This window comes from Hyposmocoma kahamanoa, unplaced genomic scaffold (genome assembly GCF_003589595.1).
Source record: "Hyposmocoma kahamanoa isolate Upper Pololo Valley unplaced genomic scaffold, ASM358959v1 88, whole genome shotgun sequence".
NCBI lineage: Eukaryota > Metazoa > Arthropoda > Insecta > Lepidoptera > Cosmopterigidae > Hyposmocoma > Hyposmocoma kahamanoa.
This window is the reverse complement of record NW_020654466.1, coordinates 7014475-7040048: the sequence shown is the minus strand read 5'-3', so window position 1 is coordinate 7040048 and position 25574 is coordinate 7014475. Positions and strand designations below refer to the sequence as shown.

The window sequence follows — 25574 nt, the reverse complement described above, 5'->3', positions numbered from 1 at the left end:
TAAAAATGTGCATGCTCTCCTTGCTTCGGCCAACTTGGGTCCGCAGTCTATTTAGTTTGTGCCAAGGTAGATTATGCCCTGGAGGAAGGTGCTCTGACAGCGGAATGAGTGACGTCGTGAGGTGTCTCTCCGCCCAGAGATTTATACGGACTTGGTTAGTTTCTCCGTCCAGAGGGAATATTTACCTACTGCACTTTTAACGAATGTGGAGCAATATCATAATAGCGTTATTTATTATTTCATAAGTTCGATCATATTTGAGACGTCTCATGTAAATCCCGAACTGTGAAATTGCTGTGGCATTGAGGACGTCACCTTTTGACACGGCAGATATTGTTTTCCCTCACCTCCGCGCTTTGTCTCACTGTTTTCAATAGAATTTTTGTCGAACATTGTTATTGTAATATTTTAGAAAAAGAACCGGTGAACTTAACGTGACAGTGATGGAAGAAGACTTGAGGCTGTGTACAGTGAAACCTGTACATGATGGAGAAAGGCGGTTTTGCTTCGAAGTTTTGTCGCCATCCAAGTACGTAATAAACACCTTACACTTATTAACTGATTACAATGTCTATAAATTTCTTTAGATGCGTTAAATTATCCCGATCAGAGTATTTCAAAATCCTTTACGATTATGTTTGCACGATTATGGGACAAACTACCGTCTGAAATTGGATAGTCGGTCAAATCGATTCCTATTTTTTAAACTGGATTGCGTAAGTATTTGCTGGCACGGTTTAAATCTGCAACATAAGTATAAGTATAATTTCTTAATAAATATATATAATGTATGTAGGTATACAATATACTTTTTTGTTATTTTGATAATAATAGAAACAAAGAAAGAAACATTTATTCGGCTATTACAAATAAATATACATAAAGTAATAATAATATTAATCTAAATTTAAATCAAAGAGTAAACAATTAAAAAAAACGAAAAATGTATATATTACTAAATATATAATAATATCCGAAAAGGCTAGCCAGCTCAGCTTAATGCTGGGCAGGGTCACAGCGCTGATTTTCAGCTGGAGCCTGAGAAGAGGTAGATGGCTATACCTATCAAGTTTTCATCAATGTCCTCCTCCTCCATCTCTGTTTAGTTTTCCTCTACCTCAAAGATTGTCTAGAAGACATCATTCTAAGCGCTATGGCCGCTTTAGCCCACATTATTGCTAAGTTGTATATACCTTTTTGTTTTTGTGCGTAAGCAAAACTGGCGTCGTAAAAAAAAAGGTACAACTGTGTATACTTTATGCGACTGTTGTGCCCTTTTCGTTCCGAAGGCAGAACATATATATATAACTGCCTCCGTGACTAGACGGTTACCATGCTGGTCTGCCACGCAAATGTCACGGGAGCGATTCCCGTACCGGGAGACATATTTGTATGGTCCACATTTATTTCTCTCATGAGTGTAATTTGTGGTTGTCTATATGTGTGTCCGTCGCACACGCGATACAGAGTTTCCTTAGTGCGGGGCTATGACCGCGTGCATCTAATGCTCTGGCCACAAGGAGGCGGCCGCAGAAGCGTTTAGGACGCGGAATCTTTTGTAATATACGAGTTCATATAAACCCTGCCACACTGAAACGCGCGGCGGCCGCGCGTCGTCCGCCTTTGTGTGGCCTGAGCATAACTTTCATGGCAAAATACGCTCTATTCATTTAGCTTTTACGTTTTAATTAACGCCGGCACCGCGCCGAATCTGTTGGCGGTTGTATTATTCCGATGAATTTAAATGTTGTTGCCTAGTAGGTAGAATTCAGATTTGCCATTAATATACGTGACAGCGTGTTAACTGGGCAGTTGTCGCTTATAATTCTAGAAGCCACATGCTCCAAGCGGACTCCGAAGAAATGCTCAACTCGTGGATATCAGCTTTGCAAAACGGCATTCGATCAGCGATCCAGCAAGGGCAAAGCAGAGAGAATCCGGAGTCTCAACTAGTACTAGTACCCGATGACACCAGACACAATGACAATCAGTATTTGACCAGTGGACCTATGAAGAAAGTCAGGTATATTCCAAACTGTTCGTTATTTATTAATACGAAAACGACGATACTCTTTGATTGTTCTAAATTTATTTATTCATTTAAATCAACTGTGACCCATATAATACAGGGTGTAATCGTTAAGTGTGCCCAGGCGATTATTCCGTAAATATAAAAGATATTAAACACTTTTATACTGTTATCAAAAGTACATTACCTAATGTGTATAACCAAATCAAGCACACCCACACATTTAATATGACATTCGTATTAGTATAAAATCGTAGATGTAGATGCTAAACAGAACTACAACTTCCGGGGACAACTTCTTTGCCTTCCTAAAATACCTGTTAAACCATTTTTGTGATAAGAACTCAGATATTCGGACATGTCTAACGTACGTCCTGACTCATCTTTCCAGCACGTCATTGCATCCTATAGCCACCTAAGGACATGAGCGACTAATAAAGAATCCGTAAAATGTGAAATGCATTAAGTTGAATGTAAGATCTTGAAAAATAATTGTGCTGGCTCATATATTACATTCATCCGTTCGTTTATTCATTTATTGAAGGCCATTTTAAATAAACACTGGTTAAGTCATGCGCCTGATTTTTGCTGATTTTTTTGATAGATCTCTCAGATATCACTAATCGTCATTCCTATAGTGGGTACTATTTTTATACATGTCGTCATACGCCTGTGGCGAACGGAGGAAAAGTATTTTAAATATTGTAGATGGGAATTATTTACTTCATGGAGACATTATTTTATTTTTAAAAGGAAGTAATACTGCATTCGGAGATATTTAAAAACGTGCTTGCCTCATCTAGGATTCGAACAAAAGAAATAAATGTGCAAAAAAAAGCACCTGTATTTTTGTAATGCTGATCGAAAGGCTCAATTATAAGGATTATTTCCTTATAAATAACATAGTATCTTCATTTAAAGGAATATCATTCTATTATACAATTTATTAAAAAAAAGAAACAAATGTCTCAATATAGTTATTACTATTTCAGGATATGGGAGCAGCTGCTGAGCATTCCGGGCAACAACAGCTGCTGCGACTGCGGCAGCGCTAACCCGCGATGGGCCAGCATCAACCTCGGCATCACGCTCTGCATAGGTTCGTGGCCTTGAAATCTTTTGAAATAATAATAATAACGCACACGCTCAACATAGCCTCGCACTAGGGAAACCCTGTGTCGCGGGTGCCATGAACACATACATAGACAACCACAAATTACACCCAAACTCACGAGAGAAATAATTGTAGGCCATACAAATATTTCTCCCGGCCCGGGAATCGAACACAGGACCTCTGCGTGGCAATTCGGCATGGTAACCGTCCGGCCACAGAGGCAGTTAAAAATTTAAAATAATGTAAATAATGTAATAATGTAAAATGTAAATACTTTTAAAGGAAACACCGGATGTTCACCACTCGATTATTGAAGACTCGGCCGAACAGTAGAGCTGCTTATGAAAGAGTTCGTCCAGAGTAATACTGCCAATACTTGCCTTTTATTCGTAATTTTCTATTAAGAATAAAAATTTTGAAATTACTCATACGAAACCTTCCTTGATCGTGACTGAACTATTCTGACAAGTAACAAATACACTGCTTTTTATCGTGTCTAAATAATGTATTTGTAATGCAGTTGAACTTGTCGCGATGAAACGTAATCGCGCGTAAAGTCAGTTGGCGAAGTGGTCTTAAGAGTTTGTTATCTTACTATTTCACTCTATATGTCCTACTACTCAGTCAATCTAATAGAAATTGTCTTTCACAGAATGCTCCGGAATACATCGATCGTTAGGCGTTCATGTGAGCAAAGTCAGATCATTGACCTTAGATGATTGGGAACCTGACATTATAAAGGTGTAGTATACATTTTTTACTTCTCATGTTCGTAATGTTAGTCGTATCTGGGGGTCTACGCTATTTCTCGGACCGACATCTGTCTGAAACAATTTCTGTCAATTAAGTAATAAGGTCAGGTGGGATAAGAGGAACACCGGGTGAAGAGGGACTAAAGTCCATAATACCTAAAGTAAAGCATTTAGCACTATAGTCTCTCAGTCGATAAAACAGACAAACAAATTAGTTTTAACGGTTGTAAAGAGATGTCGCTACGATGTTCCAAATTTAAGAGAGAGAGAAAAAAATTTACAGTTGTGTAGTCTGAAAACATGAGATGGGCGCGTAATTTTTTCTTTGCTGGATCTTGGTGAAAAAAATTGCTGGAGGTTATTTTTATAGAAAAATACGTAGAGAAAACGGTAAGTTTTACTTTTTATTAGTTATCTCAGACCAAAATCAATAAATAATACCATACCTAGTAATACTATACCAAGTTTCATTGGAACCAATCCTAACCGTCAACTAACGTAACATTGTTAGGGTACGAGGGTCTAGTACTTACGGGGTAAGGGAAACATATTCTGTTTCTCTAAATAAATACTTACATTATGTGCCTCTTTCCCCGTGTCAGGAATGGCAAACTTTTTGACGAATTGTCATAATAGAATATTGTCATATTCGAACAAACACAACTTTATATCCATATATATTGTATATATAAATTATTACATGTATACTTTTAATAAATCAAGTTAAATTTACGTTACAAGTACAAGTTAATAACGTTTTTGATAGTAATCGTAAATGTTGGTAAAATTTTAGTGACTTCGTCCACTTGATGTTAATTTCTGACGATGTTACAATCATTACACCACTTCAATTTTATGTGTAAACAATTACACATCTTAAGGTAGTTTTTAAGGCCAGCAGCAAAATTCTGCTAGAACATTTTTTCCTTCAGGAATTTTTATCGCTGCTTGGTGCAATACCTTCAATTATTATTTTTTCTTTATGTTCGATATATAAAAATAAAAAATTCAATGGCGCGAAATAGTTCAACTCAATATTTTAACTGCCTCCGTGGCCGAACGGTTACCATGCCGGACTGCCACGCAGAGGTCCCAGGTTCGATTCCCGGGCCGGGAGAAATATTTGTATGTACTACATTTATTTCTCTCGTGAGTTTGGGTGTAATTTGTGGTTGTCTATATGTGTGTCCATGGCCCGCGACACAGGGTTTCCCTAGTGCGGGGCTATGTTGATGTATATAGGTTGTATTAAATATATATATATATATTATTGTAGCGGACTGTATCAATGGGTTAAAGGGTGGGTGCTAACAACCAGTGAGCAAGGCCAAGCAAATGTACTTACAGTTTATTAATTTTGATTACAAAACACCACGTAGCAAAACAGCAAACCCTAGACAAAGTCAAGAAAAGGCCCAAAAACAAACACATTTAAATTTAGAATTTAAATATAAAACTAAGCTTAAAAAAGACTATATTATAAAAATATATAGAGAGAGATTTGTAGCGATTCGCTATAATTATAATTTTATTAAATACCTCGCTGCTGCTTAAACATTGGCGTTCTTGATCAGTATTCACCGACAACTTATTATGTTCATCGGAACTGACATTGGCCCAAGCCTAATGGCCGCCATAAACAGAGTTCTTAAAAATCCCTTAATTCAACAAGGGTGTAAACCTTTATATAAAACTACTTTACTTTATATACATATAACTGTACTGTTACTTTATATATAACTTTTTATAAAAAGTCTTGACAATATGATTTATTTCATCTTCAGGTGATGGCAGAACTAGGTAATAAAGTAGTGAACCTAATCTATGAGGCTAACACTGAAGGCACTACGATTACTAGAGCAACTCCTGACTGTGAGACGTAAGTATATACACGATATGAAATGAATTAGAAAAATAAATGTTGAAAAAGTAATGTTTCCGTGGTAATTTTTCTGAAGCACAAATCGAATGGAATTTCGAACCATTTGAATTCGAATTTATGTGCACTTAAAAAAATAGTCATCATAAATAATTGAAATCTATGAATGAATTAATCTACTTCGCTTCTAAAACGTGTAGTACTGTTTCCTAAAGTTCAGGTTTCGGAACTTTCGACTTTCACAAAAGTTGACTATTGCATTGTTAACTATTTCATTCAAATGTGTTATTTGACATTATAGTTTTTTACTGTTGATTAAGTTCCTTTCTGCCTTGGCTCTCCTGGCCTCTAATTTTTTTTTTATTTATTGGTTTTTGCAACAAGGCCCTAACAACCTTAACCAATTTTTCAAACACATAAGGGAAGACTTAAATAACTAAAAAGTACTTACAAACAAAAAATAAAGTAAAAAAGATTTTATTACTAATATTTTATTATATTTTTACGTAATTAGGAATATATCTGTACTATTCTAAATGCTTCAAAAGCTCCTGGGTAAAACTGGGTACATTACGCTATTGATCTCTCTAGTGTTCCTACCGTCTGATGTTTATTTTTTATATAATGGCACAAAGAGTACTTTGTCTGCCATTATATAAAAAAACTATCATTCAAAAATGTACCTTAATCTTTCAGACAGTAGGTGAATATTTACCTTTGTTAAAATTATACAGTGACATTCTATTTTCGAATATTTTATTAAAAACGCATTTTAATCGGCATTTAACTAATCAATTAAACGTCTAACTTAACCGTTCAGATAATAAGATATTTGAAGTGATATGTTACCAGATTAAGGAGTTTTCGATAATCACATCCTGTTTCCATAAAACTCATATGATAATGAAAATAGTAGTTTAAAAAGAAGTACTTTACTGGATGCTGGATGACTTGAATTATACCCAATAGTGGATTCAAAAGGTGGATTCATATGCATTATCATAATTCACAATTCATTTATTTGTAAAAACACAGGTTGTTTAAAAGTTGACATGTAACAAAATAAGTCTAGACAAACATTAGGCATACAAACATATTGAATGTATATTATACATTTACTCACATGCGCTTCACCAGACTAAACTAGGAGTGACATGTTTTTTAATAACATCACATAGGCAACATATTTAATTCCGTCATTAATGTCAGACGACTCGCGCGTTTAATGTGTATGGCGAAAGAACTTCTACTTACTCTGTTCCCCGGCTAATAAACGAGTTACCGCTAGAATTATGTAATGCTTTAACAACCATTAATATAAAAATAAACTTAAAAATTACTTTGTAAACAGCTTAATCAACAGCGATAAATTTGGTTGTTTATAAATGTATTCATCCAATGTCTGTATAATCTTTTTGGTTAATGTTAGATTATTTTTGCAAATCACTCAAATATTATATAATGCTTTTCTGTTGGCAAATTGAACTTATGTATTGTGTGGATACAGTTCGCATTACCACTTACCAAAGTGGTTTAAAATGTGACTAGAAACATTGTTTTGTATTACGTTTTAAATTATAAATAAATTTTAAGAAAAGTTAATTTGGTCAATTTCCATGAAAATAATAGTGAAATCTAACTAAAAACAGAGAAAAGGCGTTAAAAACTGAAAACCAAGATCTGTAAGAACATTCGTAAAGACTGTTGGTTTGTTCCTTAGCTGAGATGGAGCGTCAGCCACGGTATGATGAAAGCGCTGGTCCGAATTCAGCCAAAATGTCATGTCAAAATAAATATCGTGCTCTAAGTATATTGAGTTTAAGTTGGGATTATTTTCAATTCCATTTTTTTTGCATTCATTCATAATTTCGCAATGGTATACTTATTGCTAGGTCGGTTCGCGAAGCGTGGATCCGGGCGAAGTACGTGAACCTATCATTCGTGAAGGACCTGGTGAATCCCTCAAGCGTGACTGACGCAGCCAATGGTGCTGGGGCAGTTTCGCCGCTCAGAAATGCAAGGCGGTGGTCGGTGAGGAGGACACGACGCAGGTAAAGTTCAATAACGTTAATTTGAGTCCACGTGCTGACAAAACACTACAATATATACATATATATTTATATATATATGAATAATAATTATAATTTCTAATATAGACTTGTCCTTTATCCCAAACATAAACTCCTCGTTACCAAATTGTTAAATTGAAAAGTGCATAAACGTAAATTGCGGTTTGTACACTGTTCACTCCTACACAAAATACCACTTAAGAGTAATAAATTGCATTGAAAAATGAATTTTATTCTCTAGTCTTTGTCAGATTCCAGCACATAGTGGCAAAACAAATGTAATGTAATTTAGTACAATGTTTTCAGAGTGCGTGCACCTTCAGTGCCTGAGACGATCAACGACGAAAAAAGTGACAAAAGTGATGTCAACAGTAACTCTAGTGGTAAGAATCGTTTCTCAATTTCACTAATGTTATAAATTGAAAGATTTTTAATAGATAATTACTTAGTCAAAATGAGCGACTATAGGAGAACGGAAGATCAGCTATTTAAAAATATGGACAGTTTTTAAAGATTTTGTTGATGTTATTATTATATTGTTAGACGAACTCGGTGCTCTGCGCGTTTGCGCATGCGTCCGATTTGTATGCGTTCCGAATCCGAGATTATACAAATTCAGAAAACTCGGACCCACTTCGGATGACGCTTGTGCATTAAGTTCGATTCCAATGCGAGAAAGTACGAATATCGCTTATACACCTCGAGATAAAATGACATTTCGGACACCTGTGAAATTTCGTACCATCACTTCTCGGATTCTCTAGGATTCATATTGTAGACGTTGGATGTGTCCCGGTTTCGAATTCCGGTAGTGCCAATTTGGGATGTGACTTTTCTAAATTGTTTTATTTATTTATTGCAATTGCAATATGATGTATTGGACATTTTTAATGTATATAAATAGGTAAGTGATAAATCATACTTCGCCAACTATAGTACAATATGACGCCACGTAATGGCAATTTTAGCGGGGACAGTCTCACGCTATTACATTGTAAGTACAGACGGCAGCATATTAAGCCGGAAATCGACGGATCTTGTTCTATTGCACTGGAGGCGATATTCGAACAAAAATGCTGAAAAACGCTGTTGACTGAAATTAAATTTAGTTTACTCATTTACATTTAAAATTACGCACTCGCACTGAGACATATTAACGAACACATGCATTACATTTCTAATTACGACTATCCTAATACAATAAATTATTTTTTATGGTTCTGGTTCTGGTCTGGGTGTTCTGGGAAGTGCCCCAGAGTGAATTCCTTTGCTTACTCATAGTACAGGAATTTCCCTAGTTTGAGACCTGGCAATTGGTATAGTTGTCTGACACATTATATTATTAATGATGACGACGACGTTACTAATAAGAAAATATTTTATATTGTGTATTATATTACAGTGGAATGCGACGGCAAATCACAAGGCAGCCCCGTGTTGGTGATTGGTGCTGAGTTAGCAAGCGAACGTGAAATTGATCTCAGTCTGCCATCTGACCACGACTCTACAGAGGGAGAGGATGGAGATGAAAGAAGTTAGTTACATTAAGTAATATTGTTTTATCTTTATGTTATTCATAAAAACAGCACAACTAACAGTATAACAGCAAAATGCTCTAACTTGGGCCTTTTCAAAGCGAGGGAAGAGCCTGCATTATTAACAAGTTTTCAAATGGACACAGTTTATAAAAATATTTGATTTCCGCGTATTTAATTACCGCGGTAATTACTTTACTTATTGATAATTAAAACGGGCAAGACATTAACCGTTCGGCTAGTTCTGATTCTATTGACTGGTTACTAGTTACTAGAACTACAGACAGAACAAATATAAGCGTTGTCGTGCCCGTGCGTTACAACAGCACCCCACTCGGCTGGGGTGACGCAGGTGTGAGCACGAACCGTGTACCGTTGCAGCCACCGAAGACATGTCGCGCCTGTCGCCGCCCGCGGTGCTGCTGCTGGCTGCGCGCGCGCACAACGTGCCGGTGATGCGCGCGGCGCTGGCCGCCGGCGCCGACGTCAACCACGTGCACGCCAGGGGCCGCACGCCGCTGCACGCCGCCGTCCTTAGCGTCAGTATATCCCTACAAAACAGACAGCCCCACTCCTTTATTTTCTCTTTACAAAGGTTACCAAGTGTTATAAGTTTTTTTAAGTTTATTGAATGTCACGATGTTTGTCCACCATGATATTCAATTATTTTTGTGAAATTACTCTACTAGTTTGTTATAATTATTAATACAAAGATCGAACACTTAGAAAAATTTCCTTCAATAAGGCTGTATTCGAACCAATGTCTTCCAGCAAACCGTGGCAGACGCTATGCCAACTAAGCCGAAATACCTTTTTAAAAGACTGGAGAACATACTAGGAATTAACCTGTGTGACATTTCCAGGCTCTCACCCAAACGTAACGTCTAACGTGTAACGTCTTTGAAAAGGCATTACACAAATTTTATAAGTATCAAGTTTTTAAAGACTGTAAGGTACAACAGAAAAACAAAAGCGATGATAATGAAGTGCCGTAAACACAATAAAAGTAAAATATGAAAACTAAATATAGTTACGTGCCTGTACGTGATGTGGTCTACCTCATACTAATTTTAATTAATTAATTAATTAACTATTACTATTTTCATAAACTCAGACAATATTATCCTCCTAAGACCCAGCAAAGTATCTACAATGGGAAAAGCGCTAAACGCCCAATACGTATTAAAATGTACTTAATATATATATAAGCTCCAGCCACTAGTTTTATACGCAAATCGCATTTTTCTAGATACAGTATGGTCATACAGAATTATAAGGGCTAAATTTGAATACGATATTTTCTTTATAATGTACACTGGGCATTTACTTCATTATAAGACTAATCTTTCCATCATTCTCGGACTAGTGTTCACTACCTAATTTTCGTGGCAATTTTTATTAATTATTCGATTTTTTTACCGTGACCCGTTGTTTAATATTCGCGTATTGTATCGTGAAATATTATTTAATAATTACACGATAATATACTTGAATATTTCAATAATAAAAATTGTCACGGAAATTAGCTAGTGAACTTAGGAAGTGAATAGCCCCGCATTAGGGAGTCGCGGGTGCCATGGACACACACATAGTCAACCAAAAATTACACCCAAATTTACGAGAGAAATAAATGAAGGCCATACAAATATTTCTCCCGGCTCGGGAATCGAACCTGGGACCTCAGGGTGGCAGTCCGGCATGGTAACCGGTCGGCCACAGAGGCAGAGACCACTAATCCGAGAATGATCGATTTATGGTCTGGGTCTGGACTACTTCAGATATTATGTAAATTTTGATATTCACAGGGCCTTACGAGGTTACAGAGACTACCACAGGAGCTCGTATTAACAAATCTTAGAATTCTAAATTCCGCTTAAATAAATACGAGCAATTTTAAAGGAGAGTGAAAAAGCTATCTGTTACTGTATAATATAAGGTTTTTTCGGCTATTGATAATAACAGGTCTTCTATTTATGGATAACAAATAGTTGTATATGTGATGGTTATATCAATTTTTATGGTTATATCAAAATGAAACGAGTATATCAACTCGTTTCATTTTGACTTCAGTAACTTTAAAAAATAAAAACCGCCAATTTTCGACTTCAGCGGTATTGTTTGCTAAGCGATGATATGCAGTACTGGCCTAATCGAATTTGATTGGAACAGAGTATTTCTCATCCGAATACATGAAAATGAAACACTGAAAATGAAAACAAAAAAAAACAAAAAATCAAACAATGAAAATGAAAACAACATTGAAATCTTCATAAACAGGGTTCAGTGATGGCGTGCTCATTTCTCCTGCTGAACGGAAGCAAGCTCAACCTGCAAGACGATGACGGCAAAACGCCATTGCATCTTGCCACAGAAAGCGGCCACACGGGACAAGTAAGTTCTAAACTTACCAAATATGAGACTATAAGTCTATCTTTTTTGAAGACGGAGTAAAATGACATTTGTAGGGTTGCCAGTTTTCATAAAATTTTAATAGTTATGGAGTCGTTGTCGATAGTTTTATGGATAGATAGTGAAAAAGAAGATAAAATTTTGCCAATTTTTTGTCTACTAGTATGGAGATCAATTTTTATTCATATACATTTTAAGAAGACTAGCCAGATTTGATTATCTATATTGAGTTACAATGAAAAACTTTAAAATATGTCTCCTCTTTGTATTTTTCATAAACATAGTTCTAAATACAGTGTATGTATGGCTTACAAAACTTGACAATTCAAATGAACTTGTGCTCAGTAATTGGATGAATAATAAGTCGACGATGATTCAAATGAAACAATTTTGGCTATTTGTTCCATAAACACATACACGTGTGTTGTTAACATCGAATCTTATTAATTCACCTATACCCAATATTTTTTTTTATAATATTTTTTTTATTTATATTGGATTGAAGTCGTAACTTAATAAGCACCCTTGGTGTAATAAGGCCACATTTGCAAAATGACATCTTTCAATTGAGATGTTTTAAGATTCTACGAACTAAATTAGTCGAATTTTTTAATAAAAATATCACATACCTCATTTGTTTCATGTAATTTGTGTTGTTTTAATAACTTTCATGGGATAAAAGGACTTGACACATGTGTGGCTTTCATAAGATCAAAGCATCTGACGTACGATCATAATATGACTTTATTATACCAAGGGCATGAATTGTCCCCAATCACTTACTTAACAATGTCGTAGTATTTTATGAAGAATTGTTTATATTTTACGAGGAGTTAATGATAATGCTCTGTGCTAAACAACCACTTGTTATTAATTACCTGGTCTCAAATCAGAAAATTAACCATACTCTGTATACCGGAGCAACACACGCACGTGACGTTGACGTACTCAACTGATTTAATTTATGTTCTTCTATGATTACTTTTTGTCATCCCTACATCTATGTCGTCTTTTTTAACCGACCGGTAGTTGTAAGCCGGATGTTGGAGGCCACGTGACTCATAGCACAGGTATAACCTAGTTGGGATCCTGTCTCCCAACCTTTCACTTCTCATTGTATTACCTACATCTTGTACTTATTGGAAGAAAATAAACGATTTATTATTTATTTATGTGCCAACCGTTTGACCACCTAATATAAATATAAATATAATAATAATATAAATATAAATAAAAGGCCTTAGTTCTAATTCTTAGGTCGAGGTTTGAAATAAAGTTGAGTTATTTGAAAATGAAATTCTATCCTGCAGGTATGTCTATTACTACGGTACCGCGCGGACCAGTCGATCGCAGATAATGAAGGCAACACGCCTTTGGATATCGCCGTGAGTCACGCTAACGCTGACATTGTCACATTGTAAGTATATTGAACTACTAAATATAATATCCTCAACCTGGACCACCCTCCCGCGCAATTATTGAATTGTTAGCCTGTACATTCTATATAACCAGTCGAGTATATAACCAGAAATGTAGACGAAATGTCATTTAATTTGTTTGAAACCTATTCTGCCAAATCGTTTCGTTACAACTGCGCTCCATTTGGCCAGCCCGAATTCGAAACAATTGACGGGTGTCGTCAATTGTTTTACTTCAAATCGATCAGTTTAACTCATTGACTTACAAATAAATGGACGACGGGTCTAATACAAAAACCACGAAAAAAAATGTCCCAAGTCAACCTATTCGAAATTTAAATTGTAATGTCATCGCAGTATCGCGCTGTCAGTAGAACAAATGAAGACTAAAGCGGAGTGTCGCGCTCTGTATACGATTTTAGCACCTTACAAGTGCGGACACTTTTTAGCGCGGACCCGACGTCCATATAATTGTAAGTCAATGGTTTAACTTGAGCTTTTTTACTATACTGGATGAAAATTGAAAAATTACATATTTAATATTTAATTACCGATGAAATGTGATTCCGTTCGTTTTGTAATTAGATGTTTCGCTGTTTTTCCCACACCACCGAATGGAACAGCCCCCCATTGTTAGAGATGTTATCTTTATTACAATAAATACAGAATATTTTTGGAATATACACAGGTCAGTTGTTGACGCTGTACTATTTCAGATTTCTAATTTATGATTTGAGCGCAAACGAAAGTTGATATTTAAAAGTGATATAAGGTCCATTTGCTTGATGAGGTGCCAGGGATGGATGACCCTTATTTCGTCTTTATTTCTGGTTACATACTTGATGGCACTGGCCTTTTCTCACAAAGGGAGGACTGGGGCTATTTATATTCCCACGCGGACCCAATGCGGACTCGGAACTTTACACACATCATTAAATTTAATTTGCACATGCAGGTTTCTTCACGGTGTTATCCTTCACTTAAAAGCCCATGGCAAATTTCAAATAAAATTTCGCGTATAAATTCCGAAAAACTCAGAGACTAACGACCCTCTGCTTGAAAGACGGTAGGTGAAATCATTAGGCTACCACGCTTTTTAAAAACAAAAAATTCTTTAACTTTCTGGAATAGCGGTTTATCTCAAGAACACTTAATTCATCACGTAGAGGCATTGACCATGCGTAGGGATTTAAAAAACTTAGATGTATTTGGCGCACGAAACTGACGTATCACTGGCCCAATGTCGTCACTGGAACATCTTGGCCAATGAAAAGCTTGATGTTTTATTCACAGTAGAAGAAGAATCACTATTTTTCAAAAGCAACGATATGTGGAAATAAAATTTTACTTGTTTTTTCATTATTTAAAATCTTTTCTATGACGTATTGTCTGTCTTTTTTGAAGATAGAGTAAAATGACAGTTCACTGCTCAATTAAGAGTTGCCCGCTTCAATCGATAAAATATTCTATCGACTGAATATTGATCAAAATAAGAATAAAGAAGGCAATAACGCAATTAGTAATCATTAGAACGTCTGTCGTAACATTCACAATTCAAAAACTTTTGGCAAAATTTTTCCTCCTTTTGCAATTTTTCGATAGAACTGTCGACAAGAACTACATGACTATTTAAAATTTTATGAAAACTGGCAATCCTGCTAATGTAATTTTGCTACGTTTTCAAAAAAGACAGACTATAGATTATAACATACGACAATAATATCCTTCTCTTAGAAGAGACCCGTACACAACATTGCAACGTATATGTATGTGTAAATAAAGTACAGAATAACTCGTTTTTTTGCAGACTGCGGCTAACAAAGCTCAACGAAGAGATGCGGGAAAGCGAGATGTCGTCAAACGACGATACGTACAACGAGGTCTTCCGCGATTACACGCAGCTGGCTCATTCGCACCCTGAGAGGTTATTACGTCACCGCCATAACAACAACGAAGGTCAGTCCGTCTTCTATCTCTCCACACAGGTAGGTTTACATTAATATGCATGCTCATGGGAAGAAGTAAACTTACAACTAGTAAACTGTCAATTTTAAAACCATGTATGCGGTTTATTCTCCATAATATTGGCACTTATATGGCGGAATGGCAAAGAATTGCAATTCCCTACCTGCAGACTTATTCCCCGAACGCTATAATTTGGGCATTTTCAAGGTGAAGGTAAATAGGCGCCATTTAAGCGTGCACGCTACATCGTCGCTTTCTTACTTATAAAAAAATAAATAAAACACTTTGCTAACTTAAAACACAATGTTTAATTTGAAGTTTCGTTATAATTTCGTAACATGCCACGCATTGCATGGTTCAATTATATTAATAAGGTCCATAACTTGCCATTTTAATTTCTTTAAGCTGATTTCTAAAATTTCATAATATGACCTATTAACATAGTATAAGACAAATAGGGCAACTCCCGCTTGTTTGGCACGTACATGCCTACACTTCACTCCGAGCGTAGGGCTGTCACATTATTATTTTAGTTGTACAACTAACATCTGAGAAAGCAAGTTTATTTACACGCATGAACAAGATGCTTATGATTTATTTAATACGTATCCAGCTGTATGTTGTAAAACATGCTTTAAGTGCACGCGCTGTGAGCTGCATTGTTTATTTTAAATATATAAGTTGTGTCGTTCATTGTAAAAGTGAGTTAAGTCCTTGTAAATATAATGAGCTTTTAGCACATTCATGTGTAGTAATTTTAGTTATCTGAGTAAACTAGTAATGCCATCTATGAGATGTTAGTGCAATTATTGGAGTTGCTTCACTTTTGTAATGAAAGATATGACTGAATATGGTACTTTTAAGCAAAAAAATATGTGTTCTAAAATTTGGACTTACACCTTTAAGGTTAGGTGTGTAGGTTGAAAAAACCTTTGTTAAATGCAATACTTACGTACTGATATTTGTATACCACCATCGCAGATTGGTATCGAGATTACGGGAGCATGATAACGAAATGGAAATGAAATACTGCACCATTTAGAATTTGAGACACTCTTGTCCAAACAACCATAAACACTTTTACTTTTTTATGTAATTTTGTAAACACCGAGCGGACGCTTTAATTCTATAGTAAATGCCGCGTGAAACGACCAGCACTATGCAACGCGAGTGTATCGCGAGTGTTGCGGCCCCATCAACTCCACTCCACTGAAATCCATAGTCCATATATCTTGTCATGAACCTGTCTTGACTGTTTCCGTGAAGCTAAAGAAAGGCAACAGCGCCTATAATTTTAAGTAATTTAGAATGTACAAAATTATATTTGCTATTAGTTTTTTATCAGGCGTTTTTATGCATCAAATGTAACATGCATCATTCAACTTTAACCTTCCATAAAGTAAAGTTGTTATCACACAGCCTTGGTCTTTTATTCAATATGTTAGGTTCCATTATGTTCTAGAAACAGCGAGGTTATGCGAATGTGTGCTCACATACAAGACACGCTGCTACATTTGTAGGAAGTTACCATGCTTGTCTTATACTATGCTATTAATGTAACCAAAGGTTCAATTGTTTATATTGGTTCTATACACTTAAGCACGTATGTACCCTTCCGAAACATACGAATTTAATAAAAACGTTGTTTATTTTGTCTGCAGGTGAACCACCAAGCGAATGACGAAGCGAGACCACGCGGCGGTGGTGGCTGTGGTAAGAATACGACTAGCACTGGCGGTCGGCACTGCGGTCAATCTTTATTCTATGGTTAGTTTTTCGTACCGTTTACATTTTTGACATTGTTCGCGTAGTAATACAAATTTGAATTTGTATTCAATTGAGGCTACTATTAGGGCGGGGGACAGATGTGACGCCTACAATACGTTTTAACTTGTTACGATGGTCTATTCTACATATCCCCATTGGGAATGCTAACCAGTGCTACTGACTACGGATTTGTGGGGATAATTTAGCCATCACTGCCACTGGGAGTGTTCTCCACATTGTCAGTAGAGATTTGTGGAAGAAACCGATTTGTCCCAAGCCTTAAAACTGTGCTTTGTTAAAGTTTTGTAATTACGACGATTATTGTTTAAAGGTGTCACGAAAAAAACTAATTTTAATGACGATATTTTTGCTGATATTTTAAAGTAAGACCCAAACTGACTTACAATCATAGTATAATAAGAACAAGTAGTGCAACTCCCGCCTGTTCGCGTATAAATGCCTACGTTTCGCTCGGAGCGTAGGGTTGTTACATTATTATTTTAGTTATATCTATAGGCTGTAAACATCGTTTAAGAAAATCCAGAAGTTGTCCATCACAGTATTCTTGTGCTATATTGAAATAACCTTTGTTAAACGCAGTAGGTATAGTTGAAGAAATATTATTTGCACCGATGAATGTTATCTCTTGGAACGGCTTATCCTGTCTATTACAATAGGGTAATAAAATCATTAACACTTCTTTTGCTTAAAGCGTACACGGATTTAACGATCTTGGTCCATCGTACCAGTCATGGAATCACTAAATCCTTTTTCTGTATTCTAGTTTTCAATTATTTCGTAAAATACCGACTGCCGACCTTTTCCTACTAATTCAACAAGTTATTTACGCATAAAGATGATCAAGTTTAGAAGGAATGCGTAAAAAGCACTATACAGATGGCACGTGCGTTACAGAGACCGTTCAGTCTTTTGTTCTATTGTACTCTAAAAATTAAGCGATAAGAAGAATCGGTGCAAATAATATTTCGCCAACTATACTATACTTACGTATTGATATTTTGAAATGCTGAACAATACTCAATTTGAGACACTCCTGTTCAAACTACCACAAACATAACAATAAACACGTCTACTATTTTGATGTCACTTTCTAAACTTCGATCGAAAGCTTCAAATGTATAATTAATGACACTTGTGACGACACACGCTATGCAATGTGAGTGCACCGCGAGATCATGCGAGTGTATGCACCTGTACACGGCGTGAGACGGCCATGCACACATACAAGCCGCGTTGCTACTTTTATATGGACTTACATACTTGTTTTATTATACTATGATACAATGTATTTTTTCAGTTTATTCCATTATCAATATTTTGACAAATCTGAAAGCCACTACAGCAAAGACTAGGTCACGCTGTAATTTACACTATATATTCCGCGTCATTTTGACGAAAAACTTTTTATTTTAAAATTAGTAAGGCTGTCTTCATTCGTCTTTTAAATGGCTTAAAACTTTTTACACATTTTTTTTTATTTGATGTAAGATTTTACAATAATGATTAGTGACATATTTAGTCTAAACACGATTTTTTTTTAAATTAGCCATTATGCTATTTTAAATGATTTTTTTTTATAAATAAGAGTGTAATTAAAATAATGAATTGCAGTGATCTCTATATTTCGGAGGCTTATGAAAAAATTAAAATTTTTAGTAACATTTTATAAGGTAGTCTATTGATTAAATCTTCCAGAACATTAAACATAGATCCATAATAAACAAAAAGTATCATGTTTCAAATTGAATTTAAAGGAACTGTTTACTTTCAACTTCAAACTTTCTTTCGGCTTCAAAGCCTTTTGTGGGAATGTAATTGACTACACCCAAAGAAGCAGACCTCGACGATTTCACTTTTAACCATAGACAAAAGCGCCGCCGTTTTGAATTATGTGTGGTCTAAAATTTAATAATCACATTATATATTAAGGCCATATTATATTTTTACAAGGTGTGATTTTTTTTGTAATTTTCTATTAATTTTAGTATACCAAAGATTTTGCAGCGGTATTATTTGGATCGTGATAATGTTAAAAACACTTGGTGCTTTTTATTCACATTCCTTTGATGAAGAAACATGCCAAATCTGTATATAAAATTGACCCCCTAAAGGTCTGTAAGATTTTAAGGAGGGAAAAAAAATTCCAGGTGACCAAATCTTCGACTAGTTTTCCATATTAAATGTTTATACTCAACTCAACCCAAACGTATGCAATTTTTCCTCGATTTCAGTGTGGATTCCCATAACAAAAATTTTTCGTTGATAAATAGAATTGTGTAGACTTTTTGGGGTCATTTACGTAGATCACGACAAATTTCTTGACTATAAAGAACCCTGGAAGATATGTGAGTCCTATTTGAGTTGAGAAGACACCGGTTTACTCGGATAACCATTTATTGCAGTATTCGCTAGCAACGGCCTCAAATATTTCTATAGCAGTATTTTTTACGCGCCATACACCAATGGTCGTTTGACAGGAGATTTCCGAGGTTTTCGGTATTTTCTAAAATACACATTTAAATGAAAAAATTAAATTTATTTTAACATTGTTATTTACTACATTTGCAACTTGTTTCGTCTAAAGATATTGTTTTTTGTGACAAATTTTGTAATAGAAAGATCGAACAAAGAAAATGTCCTTCGATCTGACAGGACTACGTCTGTGCTATATCAGGGCGATTGCTTTACCAACCGAGTTACAGATCGAGTCATGCTTTCCTTCATCAGATCATTGTTTTTTGTTTTAATGCATTTTTGCCCTAGCGCCATCTATGAGAAATCTATGACAGTTTTCTTGATGAAATTATGGATGTCGGAGACGAAAGTGTCACTTACCGGGAGGATGGACGATGTTAAATTGACTGTTGTTAATTGCAAATGTGAAAGCCAAGGCTGCGGCGACACCACGTCGTTCGTCGTGAATTTCTTCCTACACTAAAAAAGAAGCTAGAAAATTTTTGCAAATTTATTCCGTGGCGACAACTAAAAAATTATGTCTTCCATAAAGGTTACTTTTACTTTACTTTACTACTTACTTGACTGAGTGGAGAAAATTTCATAAGTTCTTACAGGTGGCATTACCGCAAACAGTTTAAAGTCAATACAAAGATCCGCAACAAGCACATAAAGAAGTTCGTCATATCTGCTGGCAAGATCCGTAGCTCAGTTGGCAAGAACGGTAGCAACGTAGCGACGTTAAGGCGACTGACACTGGTTCGAGTCCAGTCGAATCGAGATAGTTTTTGTTTGTGTTTATTCGATATTTGTGTCAATAATAATAACCTTAAAAATGATTTTAAGAAAATCAATATAAAAATCCACTTCCTAAGTATAGCCCAGCCCAAGGAAACTTTGTTGTAAAAGCTATTTGCACTTTTCTTGGGTGAATCTAAGATATTCGCCGTGATCTGCATTAACTAGATCATTCCAAAATAACGCATTTCAATATAAAAATGTTAATTTTAAATCTGGCTCTGAAATTCAAGTTAATCTCAATAGTTTAATCTTAAGATTTTAGAATAATTTTAGTTATTTCTAAAAAGTAAGTAATTATTACATAATAATAATTGTTTTTAAGTGTCTATTTAACTATAATCGATTGCCAATTTTTTTTACAAATGTTATTCCAAACTTTAATGGACAATACCAGAATTGCCCCAGCCAGATTTAAATTTACAAAGATGATTTCAAGTAGTATGACTTTTCACTTCTACTATAAAAGCTTTTATCTCTTTAGAACTACCATGAGTTCTATACGTCCGTGTTTTGTAAAAAGGGGTGTAAGCGATGTTTCGTAGATTTTCAGGAAAGCTAGTTTTAGGTTTTTTTAACGATTGTTTTAAAATATATAATCCTGTTTTAAAATTTTGAGTTTAATTAAGTTTAAATTTGAAAATTGAATTAAAATTTTTCCACAGAACACATAAACCTTATATAAGCAAACAATTAAAACAAAAAAACAGTAGGTATTGCTGATTTTCAGTCTTCACCTATAGCTATTCCTTTACTGCATCAAACCGGCAAGCTGAGTGTAAACACCAAATAATTATATAAGGCTGTGTGTGTTGCACTATATGTAAAAAGGTATAAAAATTGAGAAATTATAATAAAAAAATTCAAAAATATAGGTAAATAAATAATAATAATTATGAAATGTCGCTTATCCCCCAAAATCTTCTACAAACTATCGACCATTATGTAGTTGCACGAATATGAAAGTTTGCACTTTTATTTATTGCTAGAATAGTAATTGTCTACAATGTTAATCATCTTTATACATTACACTATACAATTGCGGGGCAGATTCTGGTGCCTGTTTTGTTGTAAAAAGACATCGAGTATATAACTAGAAATAGAGACGAAATAAGGGCCCTCCATCCCTTGCAACTCATCAGGCATTTGGGCATTATATCACTTTAAAATATCAACTCTCGATTGCGCTTAAATCACAAATTAGAAAGCTGAAATAAATAGTACAACGCCAACAACTGACCTGTGTGTATGTCTCCGTATAATCCAAAAATATTCTGTATTTATTGTAATAAAGATAATATCATGCTATTCCATTCGGTGGTGTGGTAAAAACAGCAAAACATCTAATTACAAAACAAACGGAATCACATTTAATCGGTAATTAAATATTAAATATGTAATTTTGTAATTTTCGTCCATTATAGCAAAGCTCAAGTTAAACTGTCGCTTTGAAGTGAAACAATGTATCGAATTCGGGCTGGCTAATCGGAGCACAGTTGTCACCGTAATGATTTGGCAGAATAGCTTTCAAACAAATTAAATGATATTTCGTCTCTATTTCTGATTCTCGATACAAAAAGAATACTTCTTGTTACACGTGACTTTCGAGCATTATTAGTTTTCCAATAGATGTCTCTTTTTGAAGTTTGATAGTTTACTTGCTTATTGTTGTGCTTTTAGGGTTATGTTATTATTGTTCATTGTATACAGTATTGAGCTCTTACTATATGACTATATACATATATGACTACTATAAAGTATAGTACTTCAAAAAAATAGGAGGATCTCAATCGGACTGTATTTTTTTGTTTGTATGTTATGCGATTACTCCATTTGTGAACCGATTTTGATGATTCTTGTTTTGTTGGAAAGAGTGTGCCTCAGTATTAGTCCTAAGGGTTGCAAACTAAGTGGCGAATCCGGTTTCGCGCACTTTCCGGTAACCGATTTCAATAAAACTTTGGCAAATAAATATACTTCTACGAACTTTTGAGGTCGGTTTTTTTGTTAAAGTTATATTATTTTTCATCAATTCGTGTCAAAATTTATCATAGCCCTTAAATACTGCGTTGTGTTTTTATTATGTGCCTATGTTTTAAAGTACGACTGTGTAGGTAACCTTAGCAGACTCTAATTTCGATGAAATAAAAAAAAACTTTTTTAGCATGAATCCAAAAATTTGAAATAGTAAGCCTGTGTAACGAATCTTTTTTTATGATATACTAAAGAGATTTAGAAATGTTTTTACATTAGATTCTTGTATACCATAAGCAATACTCTTTGTTGCATACTCTCTATCTATAAACGTTGTAACTTTTACATCATATTTAAATGTCTATGTACTGCTATAAAATTATATGTGATTTATACATATATGTTATTAATTTATAATGTACAATGTTATGAAACTACTCGTAATTAAACTGTTCGGGACCTTGATATTATACATTGTGTTGTTTTAAGTGTCAAGAAAAAACGAAACGTATTGGCGGAAGTTGTTGTACACATTTTTAATCCCTACCGATAATTCTCTCTCTCTCTCTCTCAAAAATGATAATAATAATACTTAGCCCTAAAAATTGTGTGCAACAAAATGTACGTTAATATAGTTTGTTTTAGAATCTAAAATCGAATCTCGCGAATTTATACGGAGAATGAATAAATAAATATGTGAACATTTATTTATTTTATTTTGCAAGGCAGTCGAAGAACGATTGTTTTAAAAAAGGAATATTAAAAAAAATATTCACAATTTACTCTGTGGCATAGTCCGATGACCTATTGGAAAATCCACGCACTTTCGAGAATATACAATATCCTGGTAGTGCCATTAAATAGTAACCAATTGCTTCATAGATACACAAGCTTGATTGCTATTTCAGAAATATTATATAGAATACATAACATTTTATACAACGAATAATAACTGTTATTCAAGCATAACAATCGGTGAAACTAGATGGTAAATCCTTTATATAATTGCACTTATTCCGATCTTTAATTGTAGGAAAACATTGTAAAAACATGTGCTGGACAGTCGATCATACTAAATTTGCCAACTGGGGCCTTCAAATTTGACGCTTATAGACGCGCGGCAGCTGCGCGTTACGTCTTACTTCACTAATTGTTACTACTAAAATGGCGCGTTTCACGGCAATGACGCTGCGACTGCGCTTCCAGATATTATAATGAAAACCGTTAGTGGCGCCACAGAGGCGCCACTGCAGCACTTCTATAAGCGTCTAATTTCATGGCGCCCTTAGGCTGGAAGAACGGTGTACAACGTTTTACCTATTCAGAGATCACGTTTTGTATGAGAACACGTTTGCATCATACAAACGCGCACTTTGTGTAAAGATAGAATGCTTTGTGCAAGTTCTCAGCAACCGCTAGTGCTCCTGTAGTCTCAGCAGTTTTGCGTATTGCACCGATGCTATATAAATGTACTAGTAACCGCCGATGAGTATGACTCAAACTAAATTCGTTCGATTTTGTCCAGTTTTATTCTATAAATAATGTAAATTAGGATCGGAAGATAAAAAGTGTACTCTACAATCTTATGAATAACATTTTCGTAATATTGCTGAGCCAATATATACAACATATCAATATTTATATTGAGGTCGTTTTCAGTCGTGCGGATTATATCGCAATAAATCGTTTTACATGCTGTGCAACAAATTTTAAAGATGCTTGTCTGATTTTCGTATAAATTAATAGACAGACTGGTATGTTGTAGTGACTGTTTTGTATTAGGCTGTTCTGCCATTGTGCTGCTAAAGTTTTCTAAAGAGGAAGCTTTGAGACTCATATTTCAATCTAAAATTTGATGATTATTTGTAACCTTTTTACAAAAGGTTTTAATAAACTGTTGGTAAATTTATAACAATATTTAGTTTTAATGTCACTAAGGGTCGTATTCTAGAACTCTACTCAATGCTCAAGTCAGGACTTGAGTATGGTTTAAAGCACTCGAAATCATACTCAAGTCCCTGCCATTAGGGTCGTATTTCCAGTGCTTGAAATCATACTCAGATCCTGACTTGAGCATTGACTAGAGTTCTGGAATACGACCCTAAGTTTATATTCCGAAAGACACTGAAAACGTCCTTATATACATATAGTAAAGCCAAATATTCTCTTTACTCATGTTAGAATTAATAAATACCAATTGTAACTATAAAGTATTTATAAATTGTCTATGTACTTATTACAAAACTAGTTTACTGTTAGCGATTACAATTTTATAAATATTGCAAGTTGATGTAAGTTGAATACTCTCGTTACTGTTGATTGTATTATCGAGTTAGTTATATTTGAACCATGCCTTGTTCCAGCGTCATCTTAATCTTTTATTTAAAATTTTAGCGTCGAAGTAAATAGTCGTGATGTGTTCGTCGTTTTGAAATTACAAAAATCCTTTATTCTCCATAACTCCGTACTTCAATCTCGAGAACCACATCACCTTGCTTAGGACGCTTTCAAATTAGACGCAAAGTAGAAGCGCTACAGCGACGCGACATAAGAATAAGAATATATTTATTGCATAACTATAGGTAATTACATATGGTCTTAAAATATTACATTGGTTTGTGCTTTATAGTTTACCAGATAAGGTGTACAATATTATTAAATGTCACAGATTACATTACAATATGAAAGAAAAAAAAACAATTATTAATAAACATGTCACATCGCTAGTCACCAAATTTGTCATTGTCGTCAAAAAACTCTTGTACACTATAATAAAGTTTAGTACTCAACCAGTTACTAAGAGCATTTTTAAATTTTACGTACTCGAAATTTTTAAATTCATTCGGGATGCTGTTGTATATCTTGACCGACATTACGTAAAAGCTTCCGTGGTAAAATGCTGAAGTATGATTGCCCGAGTAAACCATTCTATAGACATCGATATCTAAGCTAAGTACTGAGGTTCGTGAGGTCATAACGCTGGAACAATGTTGTTCCAGAGCGAGTGATATAGCAGCCTAATACGTAATGACAACGCTAAAATTTTAAATACTCGATTTTGGTGACGCCGTTACAACGCGCTCGTATTTTAATAAACCATTGACATTGTATAATGTGTTTCATTTATTTATGACATGTATATTATACATATATTTAGTAGCAGTAGAGCTCCTTGTGAAAGAGTTCGTCCAGGGAAGTACTGCCTGCCACCTGTACTCCGGTTTTGAAGGGTAAGGGTGCTGGTGAAATTACAGGCACATGGGACTGTCAACTTATGTCTCAGGGTGACGGGCGCAGTGGTAGTGCCCCTCAGATATTTGCAAACCTTACCCATGGCCTTATTCAGAGTGGCGACATGCGCGGTTAGAAATTGGCTCGGTTCGCTCGTAC

The 25574-nt window shown here is 35.0% G+C and overlaps 1 protein-coding gene across 2 annotated transcripts in view; it reads left to right on the top strand.

Moving 5' to 3' along the window:
• Positions 1–18480, top strand: part of LOC113235628 (arf-GAP with coiled-coil, ANK repeat and PH domain-containing protein 2) — a 44678-nt gene extending 26198 nt beyond the window's left edge. Inside the window, exons 8-20 of one of the 2 annotated variants that reach the window (XM_026471410.1) lie at positions 413–529; positions 1832–2023; positions 3022–3128; positions 3796–3884; positions 5680–5774; positions 7667–7825; positions 8150–8226; positions 9246–9377; positions 9760–9917; positions 11656–11769; positions 13098–13204; positions 15013–15161; positions 16832–18480. In XM_026471410.1, the coding sequence (XP_026327195.1) occupies positions 413–529; positions 1832–2023; positions 3022–3128; positions 3796–3884; positions 5680–5774; positions 7667–7825; positions 8150–8226; positions 9246–9377; positions 9760–9917; positions 11656–11769; positions 13098–13204; positions 15013–15161; positions 16832–16851 (1516 nt within the window). In that variant the 3' untranslated portion in view covers positions 16852–18480. Of the gene's footprint in view, positions 1–412; positions 530–1831; positions 2024–3021; positions 3129–3795; positions 3885–5679; positions 5775–7666; positions 7826–8149; positions 8227–9245; positions 9378–9759; positions 9918–11655; positions 11770–13097; positions 13205–15012; positions 15183–16831 lie in introns of both variants that reach the window. The other variant, XM_026471409.1, reaches the window with a different exon arrangement.
• Positions 18481–25574: the final 7094 nt, after the last annotated feature.